This window comes from Lolium perenne, chromosome 7 (genome assembly GCF_019359855.2).
Source record: "Lolium perenne isolate Kyuss_39 chromosome 7, Kyuss_2.0, whole genome shotgun sequence".
NCBI classification, from domain to species: Eukaryota; Viridiplantae; Streptophyta; class Magnoliopsida; order Poales; family Poaceae; genus Lolium; species Lolium perenne.
The window spans coordinates 32,215,615-32,239,827 of NC_067250.2; the positions used below are offsets into that span (position 1 = coordinate 32,215,615).

The window sequence follows — 24,213 nt, forward strand, 5'->3', positions numbered from 1 at the left end:
GGGCGCCGGAGCAGTTTAGGGTAGATTAGTGTTGTTTTCTTGACGATATGCCAGTGTTTGGGCCGATGCCCCGTAGTGGAGGTGGCGTCATGGATCTCCGCCGGATCCATGGCCTAGGCGTGCTGCTAGTGCTGATCTGCCTCCTCTGGGTGGAGGAGACCAGGAGAGGAGGGCGATCCACCTTCTTCAATAAGCTAGCGGCGGAGGATCTCGGTAGTCTGTGCAAGATCCAAGTTCTTCAACCTCTTCTGCCCGGCCATGGCGGCGAGGGGAACAGTGGACGAGTCTTGGCGATGCTTCCTCTTTATTTCCCGGTCGGCCTGGGTGGCGAGGGGGAGATTGGAGGAGCTGCATCTTTCTGTGCGCCGGCTGCTAGATCCAGGTTAGTGGATGGCTTCAACCGATGGGGATTTCTACTTCTCCCCTCTTTTCTGCCTCACCATGGTGGTGAGATGGAAGATGAAGAAGCTGAAGGCTCTCTGGGTTGGTGCTATCTGATGCCTGCGGGGTGCTACGTCGATGAGCTTCAACAAGCAGCTGGCGATCTTGCCGCTGCTATCTATGGCCGCAAGGGTGGCACCTCTTCAACCTCCGATGTGGAGGCCCTAAATCAGCTCTGTCACGGGTGCTCTAAGTCGTCTCTCTGCGAAGTGATTTGTTCCCGCAGAGAGGTGATGGACCGCGGCAGCGTGCTCTCGCCGGAAAAGGGCTCCTGAGCAGCTGGCTCTGGTTCCTCGGCGGCGATGCCTGGAGGATGCTGGCGATGTGTGGCAGAGACACCGATGTACTTGATTGCTTTGATCTCGTTTCTTGTAGAGTGTTTTCTGTGAAGTGTAGGTCCCTTTTTCAAATATTAGGTTCTTATACCGAGTATTTGCAAGGGGCTTACTGCAATTTGTAATCCTGCCACTTTAATGGAATTATCTGGGGTCTTCCGGACCCCTCTTTGTGTGCAAAAAAAAAAGATTAGGTCGAGCTTGATTTCTCGCCTCTCGATGACCGACGCCCACCTTGCCGCCGCGGCCACCTCCATTTGTGCGGCATGCTCTGCTCGCTTGGCGGCGTGCGAGGCAACGTCAGCCATGCACACCATGATGGACGAGTGCATCTTCTCGATGGCCGACGATGTGTCCCTCAGTGCCTTGGCCTTCTTGTTCCCAATGGGCCAATCGTTAGAAGCCGGCGTTGACGTCACGACGGGGTCGTACGTGGTGTTGGCCTTTGGCGAGAGCTGTCCGCATCTCCGTCCATGTGTTGCATGTCTTAATCTGAGCGAAGACGTGGATGAACTTGAATTCAACATCGTCGTTGTCTTCACGGTAGGCGGCGATCATGACCTGCATCTACAATGACTGACAATGATAAGGGGGAACCCAACTGTTCCTCCTAGGGTGTTGCCCGATCTTTCATAGCGAGAACCTGGGGTAGTAATTCCTCCCAACAACATGATGAACGCAGCCTGGAGAAGAGGGAACGAATCCAGCAAGCAACAGATCGATGAACGATACGCCTCAAACCTTGAGCTAGACAATCCTTGATGAACACAAGAACCTTCGCAGCGGATATAATAGATAAACGGCAACGCCGTACCCCCCGGAGGGATGATACACGTGAACACACGCAATGGGGAAAACCCTAATCTTTAGTCTAAACTTGTCTTGTGCCTAAACCCTAGCCGCCCACCTCCTTATATGAGGGGGAAGTGGCCGGCCAGCCTTGCTAGGCTGGGGCGCCCCACTATGGGCCCTGACCTGGTTTGGTTTGGACAGGCCCAAAACCAAACACAACACTAATTTAATCCTAATTGGCCCACCACATGACCTGGCTACATTATTATTTCCTAATAATAAGACTATAATAAAATACTGGTACAACCTTAGACCTAATTATCATATCAATGGTTGTCCTAGTGTACCAGGCCTGGATATCCATATCATCTCTCCCCTTCTTCAAGAAGCGTTGTCCCCAACGCGTGAGGGTCTTCTGGAAAAAGGTGACGTGATATGAACATGACACGTCCTCGCCGTCCCCAAGTCTTGCTTGCCTTCCACACCACATCCTCCCTCGCGGCCTGCTTGACTTGATACAGCACTTGGCGCCTCATTTCTTCTCCACATGAGCTTGGACTTCGGCGCCAATACCTTCCTCTTCTGAGGTCTTGATGGAACCCTGTGTCGCTGAACATGACCCTGTACAAGATGTGTAATGCCTGGGCCACATAAATGTCTCACACATCCATCCTTGCCTCGATGCATCCGCGGTGTCGCGGACAACTGGACTGTAGTACTCCTAGCACGGTAGTGCCGCTGCCCACTATCTGCACTGACGCGCTGCGCCACAGCCGGTCTATAAGCCGGTTGACCGGGTCTGGGACCGGTTGGTCCGGTTGTGACCGGGTCTGGGACCGGATCAGGACCGGGCCGTCGCAATGTCTCACAGAACATGCCCCGGCTGGCATCAGCGCAGAAGCCGGTCTGAACTGGGCTCATCCGGTGCCTGGTCCGGTTGGACCGGGCCTGTGACCAGTCTGGAACACCATCAGCACTGGCTTCTCTAACCTGCTCGCCTCCCACTCCTCCCATGCGCATCTGCGCCATATGTACTAGAACATCATCAGCACAAATATCATCAGTCTGTATACTAGCATCAATACAAACTGGAACTGTAGCACATGCTGCAACATCCATATCAACAACAAGTATAGCTTCATCCTGCTTGTCACCAACAAGAACTGGCTTGTCATCTACAGGCATGGCTGAAACATCACCAACATCAATGCTCGGAACATCATGTACCTCTTGCTGCACTTTAGGCTTGTGCAACTTCTCCTTACGCACCACTAACTCCACATCGGACTTGATATGATCATCACCCATAGGCTTCAAAGTCCGCTGTTTGCCACCATGCATAAAAGAATATGTATTTGCTCGCCCAGCATGTGTCACATTGCGATCATACTGCCAAGGACGCCCAAGTAGCAATCCACACACCTCCAATGGCAACACATCGCACTCTATCTCATCAACATAATCATCAACTGTAAATGGCACACGCACCTTGTGAGTAATCTTCAGCATACCACAGCTATTCAACCACTCAAGACGTTTAGGTTCAGAAAGACGCCATGTAGACAACCCCAATGCTGCCACCATCGCCTTGCTAATGCCATTAGTACAACTACCACCATCAATCATCAACTTGCAAGCCTTGCCATTGATAAAGCACTGAGTCTGAAACAAACTCCACCGCTGAACCTTGTCAACTGCCTTGCAAGCATCATCTTGTACCTTCTTGAGTTGCATATTCAGCCCGCTCAATGGTACATCATCCTCAACAGTCACTATCTCCTGAATAGGAACTATGCACTTGCCCACTTCCTTCATTACATGCACAACTCTGGACGGCTGCTCACTCTCCTCCATATACGGTAATACGAAACCATTACGAAGAATTTTTTTGTAGTCCTCCCAAGTTTCAGCAAATTCACCTCTGTCCACCGCATCATGCCAGCAACGTTCTAATGCCTCGTCCACACGCCGTAGAGCAAGATAATATGCATAAGATCCATTGAACTTCCTATTGTATATGCGACATCGAGAAAAACCCAATTCCATGTTCCTCTCCCAATCTTCATACTCCTGAACTGTCGCAAGACGGTGTAGATACCAACGAAGACTGGATGGCGGACGTGCTTCTGCCTTCAAGGTGTCCAGATAGTCATTGAAGACCTTACTAGATTTCTTCGGAAGAGTACACCTCATGCCCAGAACATCGCCCGGAAACGAAGTAGCATCCTCAACAGCAACAACCAACTTCGCCGGAGAAACAACAGAAACAGCAGCAGCTCGCCCGGCCCAGGGCCCGGTTGGACCGGCCTGGGGACCGGTTGGTCCGGCCCAGGGCCCGGTTGGATCGGACTGGGCGCCGGTCTGACCGGCCTGGCAGCCGGCCGCTCGGCTGGACGGCTCAGTACACGGGCCGGTGGGCATCAGCTTCTGGTCCGGTTTGGACCGGGTTGGCCGGTCCAGGGCCCGGTCAACCGGCCTGGGGACCGGATCGCGTCGCAAATCTGCCTCTTCTTCCCGATTCCAGCCTCGATTTTTCGCGATTTTGACCTCCGAAACAGCCATGGATGACCTGCAAACTGCACCACAACCGCTCCAAACTTCCTCCAACCAACCTCCTTCGACCGAGAGCCAAACTCCTCCGATCTAGAGCCAAACTCCTCCGATCTAGAGCCAAACTTCCCCGACGCAAACCGATCTTGATGTGACCGATCAACAAAACCTCGCCGTGAGCAACCCAGAAATCTGATACCACATGATAAGGGGGGAACCCAGCTAGATCCTCCTAGGGTGTTTCCCGATCTTTCACATCGAGAACCTGGGGTAGTAATTCCTCCCAACAACGCGATGAACGCAGCTTGGAGAAGAGGGAACGAATCCAGCAAGCAACGGATCGATGAACGATACGCCTCAAACCTTGAGCTAGACAATCCTTGATTAACACAAGAACCTTCGCAACGGATATAATAGATAAACGGCAACGCCGTACCCCGGAGGGATGATACACGTGAACACACGCAATGGGGAAAACCCTAATCTTTAGTCTAAACTTGTCTTGTGCCTAAACCCTAGCCGCCCACCTCCTTATATGAGGGGGAAGTGGCCGGCCAGCCTTGCTAGGCTGGGGCGCCCCACTATGGGCCCTGACCTGGTTTGGTTTGGACAGGCCCAAAACCAAACACAACACTAATTTAATCCTAATTGGCCCACCACATGACCTGGCTACATTATTATTTCCTAATAACAAGACTATAATAAAATACTGGTACAACCTTAGACCTAATTATCATATCAATGGCTGTCCTAGTGTACCAGGCCTGGATATCCATATCATCTGCTCTGATACCACATGATGAGGGTTAGGTTTAGTCTAGTTTTGATTCAGATCATGTAGAACTTCGAGTTCCAGTTATCACCGTCCCTATGGGATCGGCGTGCGTGACGGCATCTAGGACGCTCGTCCGCTTATCCAATAAAGATGTGAGCGTTCTTGAGTCTGTCAAGAGTATTCATATGTGCTTGAGTATCCTTGAATCTGTCGAGGAAGTTCAAGATCTATAGGTCCTATGGATCAACAAGGTGCATCGTGAAAGATCGGGAAACCTAATCCTCATCAGACAATGTAGCATCACACAAACGGCCTCGACAATGCACAATGAAGGCAAGTTTGCTTACTTGGTCGCCGAAGTTGGCGCCGCTAACATGGACACGGCAAACCTCCTCCACGACGACATGCCACTTGTTGCAAACATGTTGGATCATGTGCCAATGGTGAGACATGGTCACGTCATTGCGATTATGTGCAAGGTCTTGAAATATGGATCCAAAAGCCGCCGCTGGTCGAACGCCGCCTTCACCCTCTTCCAATAGCACTCCGGGTTTTGGTTAGCACTGGTGAAAGGGTGGACAATCACCATTTTTTTTGGCGAGGCACCCATCCTCGCTCGAGCTCCACTTGGGTCCATGGCCACCAGCTTTCTTCTTCGGCTCCATAGCTGCCGAGACCTTTTGGGTTGGCCACGGGCATCCTCCGCCTCCTCTTCGGTGACCTCGGCGTAGGTGTACGTGCCATTTTCACAAGGCTCATCGCCGCCGTCCTCGTTGGCGTACGCCTCAGCTTCCTGCCGCCTGAAGCAGGGCTGCCCCCACCGGCATTGATGATGTCATCCATGATGGAGTCGATGGGCATTCCGTCGAACGGTCCATCCGCGCCATGGGTGTTGTTGCTTGCGGCGAACTGCGGAAGCCATGCCGAGGAGGAGGTGCACCGTCGTTGAAGTGAGCTCAGCGGAGCTCAAGCGATTCAGTGAAGACGGTGTTGAGGTCGCCTGACGGTAAGGATGTTTGGGTTTGAATCACCGAACGGGTCAAAGTCCTGGTAGCCCGGTGAGTACCGAGAGAGGTGTGACACACTGTTACCTTTGCTTTCTTGGAGCACCGGTCCTGGCACCGGCGACACGCTTGACAACGAGGGCGATTAGATGCTGCCTTGCCCCCCACGCACTGGGGATGTACTGGGGCGGCGAAGCCACCATCCCCGCCACGGTAGCAGTCCTCAGCATCAAGGCTGCCCCTACCGCCTTCGCCGCCAAAGGCTTCTACTCCCTCGCCTTCAGCTCCATCTGCCAGCGAGTGGCGTTCTCCACCTGCATGCGCTGGAGGTCGAAGTCCCACTCAGTATTGGTCATCCCCTCCGGCCGTGGCTTCTCGGGCTGATGGGATTCGTAGCATAGAAAACAAAAAAATTCCTACCGCAAGAACGAACAACAAGCCAAGATCCAATCTAGAAGATGGTAGCAACGAGAAGATCATGAGACTAACCCTTGAAGATTTCCAAAGCCTACGAGATTAGATCTCGTTGTTGCTGAAGATGATCACTTGCCGCTTTCAAAAGCGCGTAGAAGATCTTGACGGTGCCACAGTCGGGCAGCACCTCCGTACTCGGTCACACGTTCGGTGTTGATGACGACGTCCTTCTCCCCGTTCCAGCGGGCAGCGGAAGTAGTAGATCCTCCTCGGAATCCCGACAGCACGACGGCGTGGTGTCGGTGGCGGTGGAGATCTCCGGCAGGGCTTTGCCTAAGCTCTACGGGAGAGGTGGGAGGAGGGAGGCGGCTAGGGTTTGGGAGAGGGGGCGCCGGCCTGGGAGCCCTGGGGGGTGCGGCTGGATTGGTGTGGCCGGTCCCCCTCCCTCTCCTCCTCTTTATATAGGTGGAATCCCTAGGGTTTGCCCAAAGTGTTCGAATAAGACCCCAATTCAAAAACTTCCATATGGACGAAACCTAGAGGGGCATGGACTCCTCCCTTTCCCCCTTTCTTGGCCGGCCAAGATGGTGGAGTCCACCATGGACTCCACCTTCCCTCTTGGTTGGCTGGTTAGGGTTGGTGGAGTCCAACCGGGACTCCACCTTCCATGGTGATTTCTTTCGGAAGGTTCTAGAACATTCTAGCGCCTTCCATAAATGCACCGGATCATTTCCAAACTTGGAAAGTGATTTCCTATATATGCACCTTATTCTCTGGACCATTCTGGACCTCCTCGTAGTGTCCTGGATCCCATCCGAGACTCCGAACAAAATTCGAACTCCATTCCATATTCCATATCTACTTAAAACGACATCAAACCTTAAGTGTGTCACCCTACGGTTCGTGAACTATGCAGACATGGTTGAGAATTCTCTCCGACCAATAACCTCCCACACATTCAACGATAACTTAGTGATCGATTGAACCATTTACATACGATACCGATTCCCTTTGTCACGCAATACTCTACTTGTCCGAGGTTCGATCATCGGTATCACGATACCTTGTTCAACCTCGTCACCGACAAGCACTCTTTACTCGTACCGTGGCATGTCATCTCTTGTGACCTAGTCACATGCTTCCAAGCTAATCAGACGACATTGCACCGAGAGGGCCCAGAGTATATCTATCCGTCATCGGGATGGACAAATCCCACTCTTGATCCATATGCCTCAACTCATACTTTCCGAATACTTAATCCCATCTTTATAACCACCCATTTACACAGTGGCGTTTGATGTAATCAAAGTATCCTTCCAGTATAAGTGATTTACATGATCTCATGGTCGAAGGACTAGGTAACTATGTATCGGAAGCTTATAGCAAGTTGAACATAATGACGTGATCTTATGCTACGCTTATTTGGGTGTGTGTCCATTATATCAATCATCTAATGACATAACCTTGTTATTAATAACATCCAATGTTCATGATCACGAAACTATGATCATCTATTAATCAACAAGCTAGTTATACAAGAAGCTTACTAGGAACTCCTTGTTGTTTACATAACACACATGTATCAATGTTTCGGTTAATACAATTATAGCATGGTATGCAAAGATTTATCATAAACACAAAGATATATTATAATAACCACTATATTATTGCCTCTTGGGCATATCTCCAACACGGGCTTCCTCTTCTTCTTTGGTGGCGCGTCCACCGCCACACGTACTTTCTTGGCGCCATGGCGTCGCGACGGGATCTCGGTTGGGCTGGAAAAAATAGCGGGAGTGAGCGGCGAGGCGGGTGGAAATGCTTTTAAGTAGAAGGACACGCACAATTCATCAACATAAAAGGGCATAAATAGAAATGACAAGAGCGAAGCCGCGCCCAGTAAGGTGAGGTGAGGTGCGGTACGTGTCCATAATCTCCAATGGAGAAGACCGTCGTTCTGTACCCCGGCCTCGCAGTGAGCCACTTCGTCCCGATGATGCAGCTCACCGGCGCCCTCCTCGAGCACGGCTATGCCGTTTCCGTCGCCCTCATCGGCCGTGCCGCGGAACACAACACCGCCTTCGGTGCGGTCGTCCGCCGGACTGCCTCCTCCATGCCGTCTGTCCGTATCCACACCATAGTTGCCGGCAAACCGGATCGCTCAGATCGGGGAGCGGGATCGGGGAACGAGGTTCGACATGCCAACGAACAAGGATCGATCAAGGGTACACATCTCTGGAATGGGAAGTTGGATTGTGGATCGCGATCCACTTTAGTTTGGGTCGATGACAAGGGACAAGAGGCCGAAAATCAAAGGAAAAGAGGCTATTAATAAGCCCAAATATAACCCTTGGAATTACCAGTTTTAGGATTTATTTTTAATGGGCCTACCATATTCCAGGGTCGCTAATATGGGAAGTGGAAGGGTGCGAACGGGATCGCGACCCAAAAACGAATTCAATCGATCCACTCGTGTTCCCGACCCCCGATCCGGATCGATCGACCCAGGGTCGCGCAACGCGGCGTCGATCCCGAACCCTGCAACTATGATCCACACCATAGTTGCCGGCGAACCGGATCGTCCGTATCGAGAAACGGGCTCGGGGAACGAGGTTCGACATGCCAACGAACACGGATCGGTCAGTGTAGACATCTCCGGTACGCCAAGTTGGATCGTGGATCGCGATTCACCTTGGTTTGGGTCGATGGAGGCGCCGACGGCGAGCCCGCGTGGGCGCAGCCATGGCGGTGGGCAAAGACGGCCTTCTTCCTGGTCGCCATGCTCGCCTCACTACTTCTCGTTTGCGCCCCACCCCTGCTCATCATTGATAAGGGGTGGCCCAATATTCTCAGTATGAAACGGTGGTGATGATGATCACGGGGTGAACACATCGGAAATACACGATGATGAAGTGGATGATAACTTGTATGACGCAACGAAGTCTCCCGATTGGTCCCTGTCGCCAATGCAACAGCTCTCAACCCTGCAAGATATTCGCAACTCCACACACTTGCGCACGTAGCCGCCGACCACGAAGCGGTAAGTTGCAACCTTCTAATTCCCAATGGAACAACAGATCACACAAGACTTTCAGGGTATACACCAAATCAATGCAATATGGTGTAGGAATTCGATAGAGTTGCAAAGCAATCTACTATGAACTAGGGTTTATCTTAAACGTGGTCTAAACCTAATTTGGGGCGTCCTGGGCACTTATATAGGGGTTCAGGACGACCTCAAGTTGAAAATATACATAGAAAACTGACCTAGATCGGATCAGGTCGAGACAGACTCGGAGTCGGCCGGTCATACGGCCGGTCGACCGGGCCTGGGACCGGGGTAGGCCGGTCGAAACCGGACTTGGCAACGGGTGGTGACCGGGCTAGGGGTCCAGGCATACTGGATAGTGCCCGGCTGGCACAAGCGTAGAATCCGGTCGGTGCCGGACTGGTCCGGCGTGGCGCCCGGTCGGACCGGGCCTGGGACTGGGCGCGCCGGCGTGGCGACCGGTCTGACCGGACCTGGCACCGGCCTGGACTTCTTCCTCCTTCGCGCATGCTTCCCTCTCCTCCCTCGCGCGTCCATGGGATATCTTCATGTCCAGCTCCATGTCCAGCTTCTTGTCCATCTGCTCCTCTCCTCCCCGTGCGATGCTTGCTCCCTCTTCATACCTGATCATACATAAGTAATAGGACTTAGGCAGTATAAAGTTCTCATCGATCAAAGTATCACTTAGGAACAAGTTCACCTGTTGTTTGAGTATCTTCGCACGAGCTCTTGTCATAGGTCCAATTCTGACTTCATTGGACTTGAGCTTCACAGCAGCATCGTCTTCATCTTGCAATGACGGAGGTAGTACTGTAGTAGGGATGTCCTCATCAATCGTGCTCCTCAACCTCGATCTCCTTCCCACGCTCCTCTCCGCGCACCTCCGCGTCGACGTAGTCACCCCAAACATGTCCTTTGTTCTGGCCGCGATTGACCAGGCCCAGGCGTTCGAATTCCGGTAGAGATCGAACAGGATCATGATCCGGTCGCGAATCACGTCGATCCGCCGTCGTTCCCAATCCCCGATCCAGATCGATCGATCCGGGGTTGTGGAACGCGGCACCAACCCCGAACCTGGCAACTATGATCCACACGCTCCCCTCCGCCTGTCCAGAACCATTCCCTCATCGGCGCGCCACCGCCGCTGTCGTCGTTCAACCTCTCTGGTACCATCGTCTCGTGATTAGCTACAACGGGCTCCTCCACGACTTGCTCTGCTCCTTGGAGCGCGTCCACCCCGTGGTCGTCGACTCAATGTCTGATGCATAGTTGCCGGCGAACTGGATCAAGGAATGGGATCGGGGAACGATGTTCGAAATGCCAACGAACAAGGATCGGTCAGGAGTACACATCTCCGGTACGCCAAGTTGGATCGTGGATCGCGATCCACTTTGGTTTGGGTCGATGGAGGCGCCGACGGCGAGCCCACGTGGGCGCAACCATGGCGGTGGGCTAAGACGGCCTTCTTCCTGGTCGCCATGCTCGCCTCACTGCTGCTCGTCTGCGCCCCTCCCCTTCTCGTCGTGCTCCTCAACCTCGCTCTACCGCCCACGCTCCTCTCCGTGCACCTCCGGGCCGGCGTAGTCACCCCAAACATGTCCTTTGTTCTGGTCGCAGTTGGCCAGGCCCAGGCGTTCGAATTCCGGTAGAGATCGAACGAGATCGTGATCCGGCCACGAATCACGTCGATCCGCTGTCGTTCCCGACCCCTGATCCGGATCGATCGATCCGGGGTCGTGGAACGCGGCACCGACCCGGAACCTGGCAACTATGGTATGATGAAGCGCTCGGCGTAACCAAGGAGCTCGGGATCCCCTGTTACACCATGTACACCTTCAATGCCACCACCCTCCTCGCCTCCATCCAGCTCCCTTCCGTGCATGGCGTCGGCGAGGGCCGGGCAAGCTTTAAGGACCTAGAGGACATCACCATCGACTTCTTCGGCCTCCCGCCCATATCGGCCTCACACCTTGTACGCGATGTGCTCCAGGACCAGGACCCGGAGGGAGAGACGTACAAGGCGAACATGGCCGCGATGCGCAGGATCCCGGAGGCCGACGACATCCTCGTGAACACGTTCGAGTCGCTGGAGCCTCGTGCGGTGGCTGCTCTCAGGGACCCGCGCTGCCTCCCCGGCCGGGTCCTGCCTCCTGTGTACTGCGTCGGGCCTCTGGTAGAGAGCGCGCGTGAAGCAACCGTACCCAGGCACAAGTGCCTGGCCTGGCTGGACGGTCAACCAAACCACAGCGTCGTGTTCCTCTGCTTCGGGAGCGTGGGGTGGGGAGCCCACTCGAAGGAGCAGCTCAGGGAGATCGCCGTTGGCCTGGAGAACTCCGGCCATCTGTTCCTATGGGTCGTGCGAGCCCCCTACAGCGGCGTCCCGGACCTTGGCGCGCTCCTGCCGGACGAGTTCTTCGAGCGCACCGCCGGCCGCGGCGTCGTCGTCAAGCTGTGGGCGCCACAGGTCGACGTTATTGTATTGTGATCCAAATTCATTTTAAAAGGGGGCTAACTTCTGACGAGCAAAGGCGAGGCCCGTCAACGGTAGGCTTGAGCCGAAAAACTTCACTATATCGGGAAGTGTTTACAAACGCTGTGGGATACCTTATATTCTAATAAACCCTAGCCGTTGGCTTACAAAATGTATTTATAGACGGTGGCAACGATCCGTACCGTGGGAGGCTGCCGCCCCTGCACCCTCCTTCACAGGCGTCCCTGCAGGACACGATGTATGGACTAACTTCAGACTCCGCTACGCTTCGGTCTAAACCTACCGGCGACAGGTCTCGCTCCGCTTGTTTGAAGTTAGCCTCCCTACAACAGACGTGCTCCGCCACAGGGCCACCGGCGCGTTCGTGACTCACTGTGGATGGAGCTCGGTGCTGGAGGGCGTCATGGCTGGCGTGCCGATGGTCTGCTGGCCGCGGTACGTGAAGCACAGGATGAAGAAATTGCTCATGGTGGGCGAGATGGGGATCGCCGCGGAGATGGTCGGGTGGCAGCAGGGGCGGGTCCAGGCCGGCGAGGTGGAGGCCAAGGTGAGACTCGTCATGGAGTGTGAGGAGGGTAAGGCGCTCAGGGTGCGGGCGGTGCACAAGGACGGTGCGGCCGTGTCTTGGAAAGACGGCGGCTCCGGCCGCGCGGCGTTTGCCCAGTTCCTGGCGGAAGTGGATGGCAAAGGCAAAGAACCTCGGCTCTCGACTTGCAGCGAGGAAGCTGTGGGTGTCGCCTGAACTTTGACTTTCGTCAGCGAGCATAGAATCGCCGCCTTGCTTTCACTGAGAAATGACTGTCTGAGAACGAGTATGTTTGGGAAAACGCCACACTTGGGGCGATCGTCCTTCATTGTATATATAGCACAATACAAAGTGTCTTGCAAGGCAAGGAAACAATCTAAACCTACCAAACCGAATATAAACAAGATCGGTGGAGGGATTGTGTTACAGATATTGCCTAGCAATCTATACAAGAGATATACTCTAACATCCCCCCGCAGTCAGTGCGTCGGGCGGACGAACGCACAGACTGTACCGGAAATCCAAGAAGAGCTGCGAGGGGAGCCCTTTGGTCATGATGTCGGCGAACTGCAGCGAAGAGGGGACATGGAGAACCCGTATCTGACCGAGAGACACCTTCTCCCTGACAAAGTGGATGTCGATCTCGATATGCTTAGTACGTCTGTGCTGAACCGGGTTCGAGGCCATGTAGACTGCACTGACGTTGTCACAAAAGACAACGGTGGCCGAGTGGAGGGGGTGATGGAGCTCCTGCAGCAACTGTCGGATCCAACAACACTCGGCGACGGCATGAGCAACAGCTCGATATTCCGCCTCAGCGCTGGAGCGGGAAACCGTAGCTTGTCGCTTGGAGGACCACAAGACCAGATTGTCGCCAAGGTATACACAGTAGCCCGAAGTGGAACACCGTGTGTCCGGGCAACCGGCCCAATCGGCGTCGGAGTAGGCCATGAGTGTAGACGCCGGAGTCGCATGAAGACGGAGCCCAAGATCAAGAGAACCCTTGATGTAGCGAAGTATCCTCTTGACCAAGTTGAGATGAGGCTCTCGAGGTGCATGCATGTACAGACATGCCTGCTGAACCGCATGAGCAATATCGGGGCGAGTCAGGGTGAGATACTGGAGAGCCCCTGCAAAACTGCGATACTCCGTAGGATCAGCCAGAAGAGGGCCCTCATCAGCGGAGAGCTTGCAACGCGTGTCAATAGGAGTGACACTTGGGTTGCAGTCGAGCATGCCGGCGCGTTGGAGAAGATCGACAGCATACTGGCGCTGAGAAAGTAGCATCCCGCGTGACGTCCGTGTCACAGAAATCCCGAGGAAGTAAGAGAGAGCCCCGAGATCGGTCATAGAGAACTCCCGATGTAGAAGGTCGGTGATGTGCTTGAGCAGCTGCGGTGTCGAGGCGGTGAGGATGATGTCGTCGACGTACAGTAAGAGGTACGCGAGGTCGGTGCCGTGTCGATAGACGAAGAGGGACACATCCGACTGAGAGGCGACGAAGCCGAGACGATGAGCATAATGAGCAAACCGCTGGTACCATGCTCGAGGAGCCTGCTTGAGGCCATAGAGCGACTTGTGTAGACGGCAGACATGATGTGGCCGAGCTGGGTCGATGAAGCCAGGAGGTTGCACGCAGTAGACCTCCTCGTCAAGGTTGCCATGAAGGAAGGCATTCTTGACGTCAAGCTGATGCACAGGCCATGCGCGGGACGTGGCGATGCCGAGAACGATGCGGATGGTGGCCGGCTTGACGACGGGACTGAACGTCTCATCAAAGTCAATGCCGGGCTGTTGAGAGAAGCCACGGACAACCCATCGCGCCTTGTACCGTGCGAGTCCACCATCAGAGCCAAACTTGTGCTTGAAAATCCACTTGCCTGAAACAATATTAGCACCAACCGGACAGGGAACAAGAGTCCAAGTACGGTTTTGGATTAGAGCATCATATTCATCAGTCATTGCGGCGCGCCAATGAGGGTCATGGAGTGCGGTGCGATAGGTTTTGGGCACAGGAGAGATGGTGGATGTGACGGCTGAGAGGTTTAGGCGCTCGCGGGGAGGAACGTGGATACCGTGTTTGGCGCGGGTGGTCATGGCATGAGTGTTGTCGGCTGGAGGAGGTGCATGCCGGGGCGGGGATGGGGGAGGCGGTGGGGTGGGCGGGCCTGTAGGAGACATGGGTGGAGGAGGCGACGGTTGCGTCACGGAGGCTGGTGCGCGTGTGGTAGGCGCAGCGGGTGCAGGTGTAGGCGTGGGTGTGCTGTGGATGGGAGGGGGCTCGGTGGCGGCGAGGTCTAGAAGAAAATCTAGGGAGTCATTAGGGAGGCTAGGAGAGGTGGAGGCGAACGGAAAAGATGACTCGTCGAAGACGACATGGCGCGAGGTGATGACACGACGCGTAGATATGTCTAGACATCTATAGCCACGATGGGAGGAAGGGTATCCGAGAAAAACACATGCACTAGAGCGGGGTGAGAGTTTGTGTGGGGCTGTAGCGGATAGGTTCGGGTAGCATAGGCACCCGAAAACGCGAAGATCACTGTAGGAGGCAGGAGCATTGTAGAGACGCTCATAGGGGATGGAAAAACCAATGGGTTGACAGGGTCGAAGGTTAACTAGGTGAGTGGCAGCGGAAAGAGCTTCGGCCCAATAGGATGGTGGCATATGAGCTTGGAAGAGGAGGGTGCGGGTGATGTCATTGAGTGTCCGTATGGCGCGTTCGGCCTTGCCGTTCTGCTGCGATGTATAGGGACAGGAGAGGCGTAGATGAATGCCATGGCTGGAGAGATAGGTGGTGACGGTGGAGTTGAGAAACTTGGTACCATTGTCGGCTTGGACGGCGACTACAGGAAGGTTAAATTGGGTTCGGGCATAGGAGATGAAGTTAAGGAGAATGTCGGTGGTGTCGGATTTGCGACGGAGTGGGAAGGTCCACATAAAATGAGAGTAATCGTCAATGATAACTAAGTAATATTTGAGACCAGAATTACTAAGGACTGGGGATGTCCACAGATCGCAATGAATTAACTGAAAAGGAACGACACAAAATGTTCTGGACCTAGAAAACGGCAAACGAACATGCTTGCCAAGTTGACACGCATGGCACACTAAAGGTGTAGCATTATTACATGAAATCGATAGTTTGCTAGATAAATGTGACATAGTGTTACGACCCGGATGTCCTAGACGACGATGCCAAAGCTCATGGTGGTTGGATGATGCGACGAGGCCGAGGCTGGATGGCGGTGTGGCGGCGGAGACGGTGTAGAGCGGACCGGAGCTATTGCAGCGAGCTATCACGCGTCTGGTTCGAAGGTCCTTTATAGAAAAACCAAGCGGGTCAAATTCAATGGAAACAAGGTTATCAATAGTGAATTGACGAACAGATAAAAGATTTTTGATAAAATGAGGCACAACTAAGATATTACGAAGGGAGAAAAATTTATCAGAGAGTGGGAGAGTGGTGTAACCGGTGCTAGATATAGGTAAAGAAACGCCGTTACCGACGGTGACATGGGAGTGTGGAGGTGGTGGGGTGCGGAAAGAGAGTATACCAGGGTCGGAGGCCATGTGAGAGGTGGCACCCGAGTCCATGACCCAATCACCAGCGGCAGTCGATGACGATGAAGAGCTCGCGGCGTGAAGTGCAGCTATCAGGGCGGAGCAGTCCCATGCAGGTGGACCTTGGGGCGTCAGTGGTGGCGGCGGGTTGGTGCCGAACGCCTGGCCGTGGAGAGGCGCGAGCATCGTCGTGTAGGCCTGCTGCGGAGGCTGGACCGGCCCATAGTTGGCGTGGTGGACCGGCCCGTAGGCGGGTGGGCGGGGAGCAGCCGGTCGGGGTCCGAGGAGGCCTGGGCCGCCAGCTGGGCCAGGTCCGCCAGCAGGGCGCCATGACGTGGGCGCCGGCATCTGCTGGGCGACGCCGGTGACCGGGTTGAAGCAGACCCAGGGACCGACGGGCGGGCGGGGGGCACCGCCGATGTTGCCGGTGTTGCCGCCGTAGTTGTCGTTCCTCCGCCGGTTGCGGTTGCGGTTGCCGTTGGCACCATTGGCACCACTGTTTTGGCCATAGCCCGAGGGCTGGCCATAGCCCGAGCCGCCGCCCGAGCCACCGTTCCCGTTGTTGGCGTAGAGGGACGTCTGCTGGTTGATGGGCGCGGCGTGGTTGAGCTGCGTCTCGCGCAGGAGCAGCAAGGAGCGCGTCTGCAGGAACGACGGGAGGGGCGCCTGCATGGTGACCATGGTGGTGATGTCGGCGAAGCGCGGGTTGAGGCCGCGGAGGCAGGTCAGCACGAGGGTCTGATCGGTCACCGGCTGTCCCACGTCGCGCAGGGCGTCGGAGAGGGACTTGAGGCGATGACAGTAGGCGGTGACGGAGTGATCACCCTGGACGAGCGCGCGGAACTCGGCTTCGAGGTGGACGGCGCGCGTCATCTGGTTGTCGAGGAAGAGGTTGCGGATGAGGGTGTAGGCGTCGTGGGCGGTCTGGGTGTCCGCCATGATGATGTCGAGGATCTCCTCGCTGATGGAGCCATATAGCCGGAGCGGACGATGAAGTCCGCCCGTGTCCACTCCGGCGTGCGAGCCTCCAGGGGTGTCTGCATAGCGACATGGTCAGTAAGATCATACTTGCCGAGGAGGACGGTGATCAGCATGCGCCACTTGGTGTAGTTGGACTTGGCGAGGTCGAGGACGACGGGCACGTGTGTCTTGACGCTGGCCACGTTCATCGCGAGGGAGGAGGAGGACGCCGGGGCCGGCAGGTCGGCGAGAGCGGTGCGGAGCCGCTGTTGAGGGCAGCGGCGGAGCCGCTGTTGAGGGCGGCAGCAGAGCCGCTGGAGAGGGAGAGATCGGTGCCAGCCATGAGGCGGCGGCGGAGAGGGAGATCGGATCGGGGTGGGCTGGTTTACGTAGGCTGGAAGGTTTACTTGGTGTCTGATACCATAGAACGAGTATGTTTGGGAAAACGCCACACTTGGGGCGATCGTCCTTCATTGTATATATAGCACAATACAAAGTGTCTTGCAAGGCAAGGAAACAATCTAAACCTACCAAACCGAATATAAACAAGATCGGTGGAGGGATTGTGTTACAGATATTGCCTAGCAATCTATACAAGAGATATACTCTAACACTGCGATCATTTTGTTTTATTGCATGGTAATAAAATGGAATATTGCGAATTCCGAAACACAATGACACCAACGAGAGCCTGGTATACGAATTGCAAAATTTAGGGCGCTTTCCGTAGCTCGTACGGTGGTAGGTAAGAGCATCTCCAGTCGCGTCCTCCAAATGAGGTTTGGGGGACCGCGGACAAGAAATGGAGAAAAAAACTGTCCAGTCGCGTCCCCTAAAGCTAATTAGCGCCTCATTTTATGTCCGGCGTCCCCATGCATGCATGCAGCCTCTACTCCCCACATGGTAGTCTCTTTCCCCACACTTTCTCTCACATACTTTTCCCACATGGGGTGGTCCCCTCTATTAAAATGCATGCATCCGGACGCTGTTTGAGGGACGCGGCGGGGAAGGGCCTCTTTTTTGTACAGATTTTTGGTCTCTTTTTATCCGGCGCGGTCCTAAACATGCCCCAAATCATTTGTGCCGGACGTTTTTTGAGGGACGCGACTGGAGATGCTCTAAATATGTCTTTTTATTAGCAACCAAATAATCGAGGTCTAACACGTTCGGACCACCATAACCTCACAACACCTAAAATATTTAATACAAGTTCAGTCGTAGCAGCACAAAGATATACTATAGATACGACGGGAGAAAGGCGACGTGAACGAGCAGGCTCGCTGCCTCTGCTCGTCGTCCCCACACAGGCTAAGTCTCATTCGCTCATAGATCTAATAAGACAAGCAAAAGGTGAAGAAAAAGTTACCGCATTCGACGACTTAGGTGAAAAGTGAGATTGAGGCAGGTAAAATGAGTGAACGAGATTGTTTTGCCCCTTTTGGATGGCCTGGATGGTCGGGTAGGCTAGCGTCTTTTATAGATAGAAATAAGATATTGAGCTCAAGCAGAAACTCAATTCGGCTCCTGCCGTGCGTATGATCCTTCTACCATAAAAACATATTTCTAAGTGTTGAAAAATGTTGATAAAAAAATTTACATGTACATCTCCATAATATATGTGGGTTCATCAAGTTTCACGAAAAAATGATATTTTTTGCAGTCTACGTGAAAAAGAGAAAATTTATCTTGTGGCAAGTCTTTGTTTTAGCACCGAATTTTATCTTTTTACACACGCCACACGACAAGTCAATTTTTCGTGAAACGACTTTGTGAGCCTGTAGCACATGAAGATGTCCGTGCGATTTTTTTTTTCAATTTTTTGATATTTCAAAATATATCTAACATGCCTTTCAAAATAAAGGGAGCATACGCACTCATGTGCCAAAACATCACTCCCCTCCCGGGAGTTCATTTTAAACTAGCAAAATACATCTTCTATTTAGGAACATGGTTGAGGATTCATCGACAAATACCTAGACGTAGCCGGTGTTGAGGCAGATAATTGTGGTCCTCTGCGGTATAATTTTTTTCACCCAGTGTAACACATGGGCATATGTGCTAGTAAAAACACAACGCAAGGTGGCGTACTTCAATGAAGCAAAGCGGGACATTTTTGGTTGAGGAAGCAGAATCAGGATTTTTGTTGAAAGTACTTGTCTGTTAGGGAAGCAGGCTCCGGAGGATCCTCAACCACTCCAAACCGAGTCCCGATGATGTTTGTAGTAGTAGTTGCCCTAAACGTGGTGAGTTTTCTTTCTTTCTTTCGCAATTATCTCCGTTCACCGTAGCAAACAAAAGTAATTCTACAGCTTCTCCTCTTTTTCCAACATACCTTCATATGATGCTCACTTTCTTCCATATGACCCCGGAGAAAGGATTCCCATCTCACAATATAATGCTAATGATCAAGACGATGTTAGGAGAGGCTATATCTTAAAGGGTCCATGCCACCATTTGAACATGATTTCCCAACTAGAAAAATAAAGGAAAAAACGACACTTCACTCCGGTTTGGTTTTACAAGTACCCATGGCTTGAATATAGTATTTCTAAGGATGCATCTTTTTTGCTTTGTATGCTATTTGTTCAAAGAAAGATCCCATGGAGGGTATGGGGGTGATGCCTTTGTTAAAGATGGTTACAGAGATTGGAAAATACCCGAAGCATTTAAGAAACATGTGGGTGGTGTTAGTAGCATTCACAATGAAGCTCAAGATAAGTACAACTTATTTGTTGCCCCCGGAAATGAATTTTATTGAACTTCTAAAATGTCTTTCGGAAGGTAATGAAGAGGTTAATAAGGTTGTTTTGAAGAATGCTCCCAGAAATTGCATTTTCAATAGTCCAAGGATACAACATGACATTACTGAATGTTGTGCAAAGGAAACTACAAGACTAATTATTGAAGATCTTGATGGTGACCATTATGCAATTCTAGCCGATGAGTCTAGTGATATCCATTGCTTTGCACATCAACTCCAATTGGTTCTTATTGCCGTGGCAAAGGAAAAAAGAAGCATGTGTGTATTTTTTGATCATGTTTCTTACTTGTTCAATATTATTGGAATTTCTTGCAAGCTCCATTACATGCTTCGAGATGTTAGGGCGATCAAAAGGTTTTAGAAGCACTTGAGATGGGTGAAATAGAAAGTGGAAGTGGACTAAATCAAGAAATGGGTTTATCAAGACCCGATGAAACTCGATGGGGTTCTCACTTCAAGGCCATTCTACACATTGTTGATATGTACCCCACAATCCTTGAGGTGCTTGTAAGGATTGGAAAAGATCCTTCACAAAAGAGTGAGTGGGCAAGAATCCGAGGAGTTGTCGCCGCCTTTGAATCATTTGACTTTGTTTTCAATATTCACTTGATGCTTGTTGTTCTTGGCTACACAAATGATTTGTCTATCTCTTTGCAAAAGAGGGATCAAGATATTGTCAATGCAATGGGGCTTGTTGAATCGACAAATGGCAAAATGGAACAAATGAGGTCTCATGGATGGGAAGAATTTCTTGCAAAGGTGACATTGTTTTGCAAGACACATGGCATTCAAGTTCCTTCAACGGAAGAAAATTATGTGGCTCATGGAAGATCACATAGGTATTATCAAATACAAACAAATGATGATCGTTATAGAAGAGAAGTCTATGTTGGTGTTATTGATCAAATTATTCAAGAGATCGACAATCAATTTGATGAAGTCAACATGGAGTTGCTAATTTACATGGCGGATTTGAATCCCTTGAATTCATTTGCTTCTTATGATGCACAAAAGGTAATAAGACTTGCCAAATTCTATCCCAGTGACATATCAAGTGCGGATTTGATAAGACTTGAGCTCCAACTTGACATCTTTATTGATGCTATGAGAAAATATGATATGTTCAAATGTGTCAATCATCTTGGTGAGCTCTCTATTTTGCTTCTTCAAACAAAAAAGCATGTTGTTTATGATTTGGTTTACATGCTTCTCAAGTTGATATTGCTACTACCGGTGACAACGGCGAATGTTGAAAGAGTATTTTCTGCAATGAGTCTAGTGAAAATTAAGTTGAGAAATAACATGGGTGATGACGATACAGAGATTCCACATAGGCGTGGGCGTCCCGGTCTTATCTCCACCGTGCACAGCTTGTTTGTGATTCGTGTTGAGCAATTTACATAGACAACCTTGACTTTGTGCACTTTCCTTCCTCTAATGGAAACAAAGTGTACAAGTTCCATCTTCCAGAGTTCCAACTAGCCCAGGTCGTGTCTCTCTTCCTCTCCCTTTCGCTCAGCAAGCATCCACAAACCAAGCAGCTGACAGATTGGTTCCTTCCCGTCCTAGGCTCGTCCAATTCGAGAACGCAGAGGCACTCGTCGGCGACCGCGCTCCTCCTCCATGGATTTGCCTGGAAGACAGAACTTGTAGACGCGTTATTTTTTTTCGGGATCACGATCTCCATTTGTCCTTTCTCCTAAGCTCCACGAATTCTCCATGTTTCTCCCGATGTGATTTCATTCCATAAATTCTCCATGTGATTTATTTCCATTTTGTTTTGCCAGATCCAAATCGGTTCATGGAATTTTGGTGCTTTACTTGGTTTCGTTTGCCAGATTTGATATAGCTTTCCATCTTTTGGTTGGTTCAAATGTGGAAAGATCAGTGAACAAACAAAATAAATGAACCTAATAAATTTTTGTTGGTAACCTTGGATTGTTTTCAGATCTGGAACGACACATATACAGCAAACGAATGAAGTTAGAATCTACTATAAAATGGGAAGGGATTACTGACAAGAAAGGGGAATACCACGGGGAGTTTTCTGCAATGTGTAAGAAGGAGGTGCACGAATCTTAAAGCACAAATGGATGGACAGGATAAGCCCGGGACACCCACATATATGTAGAGATGCATTTTCAGGGTGATGATCTCTTGAACCATTGCTTAGTGACATTTATGAGCGAGATGTGTTTTTTTTGAACAAGGAGTGCCCCAAAGGGGCAGGAAGCTTCTCGTTAAAAGCAAACGGTGGCTGTCGAGGGTGCTCCTCGGCAATGCCCTCCGATAGGGGCTTAGAGTTGATGGAATCCTGCAAGTTGACACGAGACATCGGTTCACAGACAAGCGGGGAGAGCAATTTACCCAGGTTCGGGGCCCTCGATGAGGTAAAACCCTTACGTCCTGTCTGTCTGTTCTTGATTATGATGATAATGGGTTACAATGGGGTGCCGAATAGTTCGGCTGAGATCTCGTCGAGATGGCTAAGTTCTATGGTGACCTAGCTCTAAGCTTTTGGTGGCTAAGATTGCTCAGATTGATTGTGTCCCTCGGCAGCCCCTCTCCTGGCCTTTATATAGGAGGCCAGGTCTCAAGAGGTCTAACCGTGTACGACTAGGTTTACAGTAATTTTAGATCTAATCTTTCCTTGTTCGGCCGCTTCTTTATCTTGCTTGCCAAGGAATCTTCTGGTGTACCACCCGGATGGGCCGCCTTGCCTTCAAGTGTCTTCATGGGCCTCCAACTGATCAATACAGGATAGGGCAACATCGGTTACCCGAAGGGTAATGCCCACGTCAGTAGGCCCCGAGTGTCTAGCCGAAGATAGTTCGGGTAGGGACTAAAGCATGTCTTCTTCTGATGTCCTTCTCCTCGATTGTTCTTGTTTTCCTTGAATCTGCTTCATCTTCTTATGTCGGGTGCGCGTCAGCGCTCCCGATGGGAGTAGCCCCCGAGTCTAGGTACGGATGCTTGCAATCCGTGCGTAGACTCAAGTTGTACCACTCGAACATTTTGCTCTGCCGAAGTTTTTCCGCAAGTCTTGGTAGGTCATCCGATATATTTTCTTCATGCAAGGGATAATGAATAACGTTCCCAACTTTTGCTGGTTAACTGCCGATGGCAAAACAACGTTACCCTACACAGAATCAAGTCCCCGGGCATGATCCTGGAGTGCAAAAAAGTTCTGTCGGGTGCGCGTCCAGCGCTCCCGATGGGAGTAGCCCCCGAGTCTGGGCACGGGTGCTTGCAACCGGGTGCAGACTCGAGTCGAGCAATTATTTTTTCCTTCAAGGCTTTTTTCTTCGAGTCTTCTTCTGTCGGGTGCGCGTCCAGCGTTCCCGATGGGAGTAGCCCCCGAGTCTGGGCACAAATGCTTTGCATTCTGTGCATAGACTCAAGTTCACCATTCGATACCTTTTTATTCCTTCGACTGCCCTTGACAGCGCCCATGATATCACTGATGACGTGCCGCTGCTGTGGCCTGATTGACAAGACTTGACCTAACGGGCCCACCCTAGTTCTGCGCAGGCAGTTTTTAGGATTTGACCAGTGCATGCGCAGCGACCGAGGCGTTTCCTCGATTTTCGCGCGACGTGAGAATAATGGGCCGCCGGTTCCGTTCCTTTAAGCGCCACGTGTACAGCCAGATCTGCTCCACCTCCCACGACGTCTGTGGAGTTATGGCCACGATCTCACACAAATTCTTATGGCATAAATAGAGGGCTTCCTCGTTTTTACTTTTCACACCTCTTACTGCTCATCTTCTTGCTCAAGCATTCCTGCCTCCTCTGCTCCTTCTTCAGAAGCTCCGTACGCCATGGGCAAGAAGTGAAGGAGATATGCCCTAGAGGCAATAATAAAGTGGTTATTATTTATATCTTTATGTTTATGATAAATGTTTATATATCATGCTAGAATTGTATTAACCGAAACATTAGTACATGTGTGATATGTAGACAAACAAGAAGTCCCTAGTATGCCTCTTAAACTAGCTTGTTGATTAATGGATGATTAGTTTCATAATCATGAACATTGGATGTTATTAATAACAAGGTTATGTCATTGTGTGAATGATGTAATGGACACACCCAATTAAGCGTAGCATAAGATCTCGTCATTAAGTTATTTGCTATAAGCTTTCGATACATAGTTACCTAGTCCTTATGACCATGAGATCATGTAAATCACTTATACCGGAAAGGTACTTTGATTACACCAAACACCACTGCGTAAATGGGTGGCTATAAAGGTGGGATTAAGTATCCGGAAAGTATGAGTTGAGGCATATGGATCAACAGTGGGATTTGTCCATTCCGATGACGGATAGATATACTCTGGGCCCTCTCGGTGGAATGTCGTCTAATGTTTTGCAAGCATATGAATGAGTTCATAAGAGACCACATACCACGGTACGAGTAAAGAGTACTTGTCAGGAGACGAGGTTGAACAAGGTATAGAGTGATACTAAAGATCAAACCTCGGACAAGTAAAATATCGCGAGACAAAGGGAATTGGTAATGTATGTGAATGGTTCATTCGATCACTAAA

General features: G+C 51.5%; 1 protein-coding gene and 1 pseudogene across 1 annotated transcript; one reads left to right on the plus strand and one right to left on the minus strand.

The window, feature by feature from the left end:
* Positions 1 to 8,228: 8,228 nt before the first annotated feature.
* LOC127316150 (UDP-glycosyltransferase 88F5-like) lies at positions 8,229 to 12,593 on the plus strand. The gene is made up of 3 exons (XM_071823854.1): positions 8,229 to 8,437; positions 10,986 to 11,841; positions 12,170 to 12,593. The coding sequence occupies exons 1-3, from the start codon at positions 8,251 to 8,253 to the stop codon at positions 12,591 to 12,593; spliced, it is 1,467 nt and encodes a 488-aa protein (XP_071679955.1). The 5' UTR covers positions 8,229 to 8,250.
* A 2,928-nt stretch (positions 12,594 to 15,521) lies between these two features.
* Positions 15,522 to 23,484, minus strand: LOC127317909 (uncharacterized; annotated as a pseudogene).
* Between the last annotated feature and the right edge of the window lie 729 nt (positions 23,485 to 24,213).

Bases quoted from the DNA above. Each gene is read 5' to 3' on its own strand.
- LOC127316150 (XM_071823854.1), top strand. From the start codon at position 8,251: ATGGAGAAGACCGTCGTTCTGTACCCCGGCCTCGCAGTGAGCCACTTC. The intron at 8,438-10,985 runs GTATCCACACCA...GCAGTTGGCCAG, and splicing joins CTCCTCCATGCCGTCTGTCC to GCCCAGGCGTTCGAATTCCG. The intron at 11,842-12,169 runs GTGATCCAAATT...GTTTGAAGTTAG, and splicing joins CAGGTCGACGTTATTGTATT to CCTCCCTACAACAGACGTGC.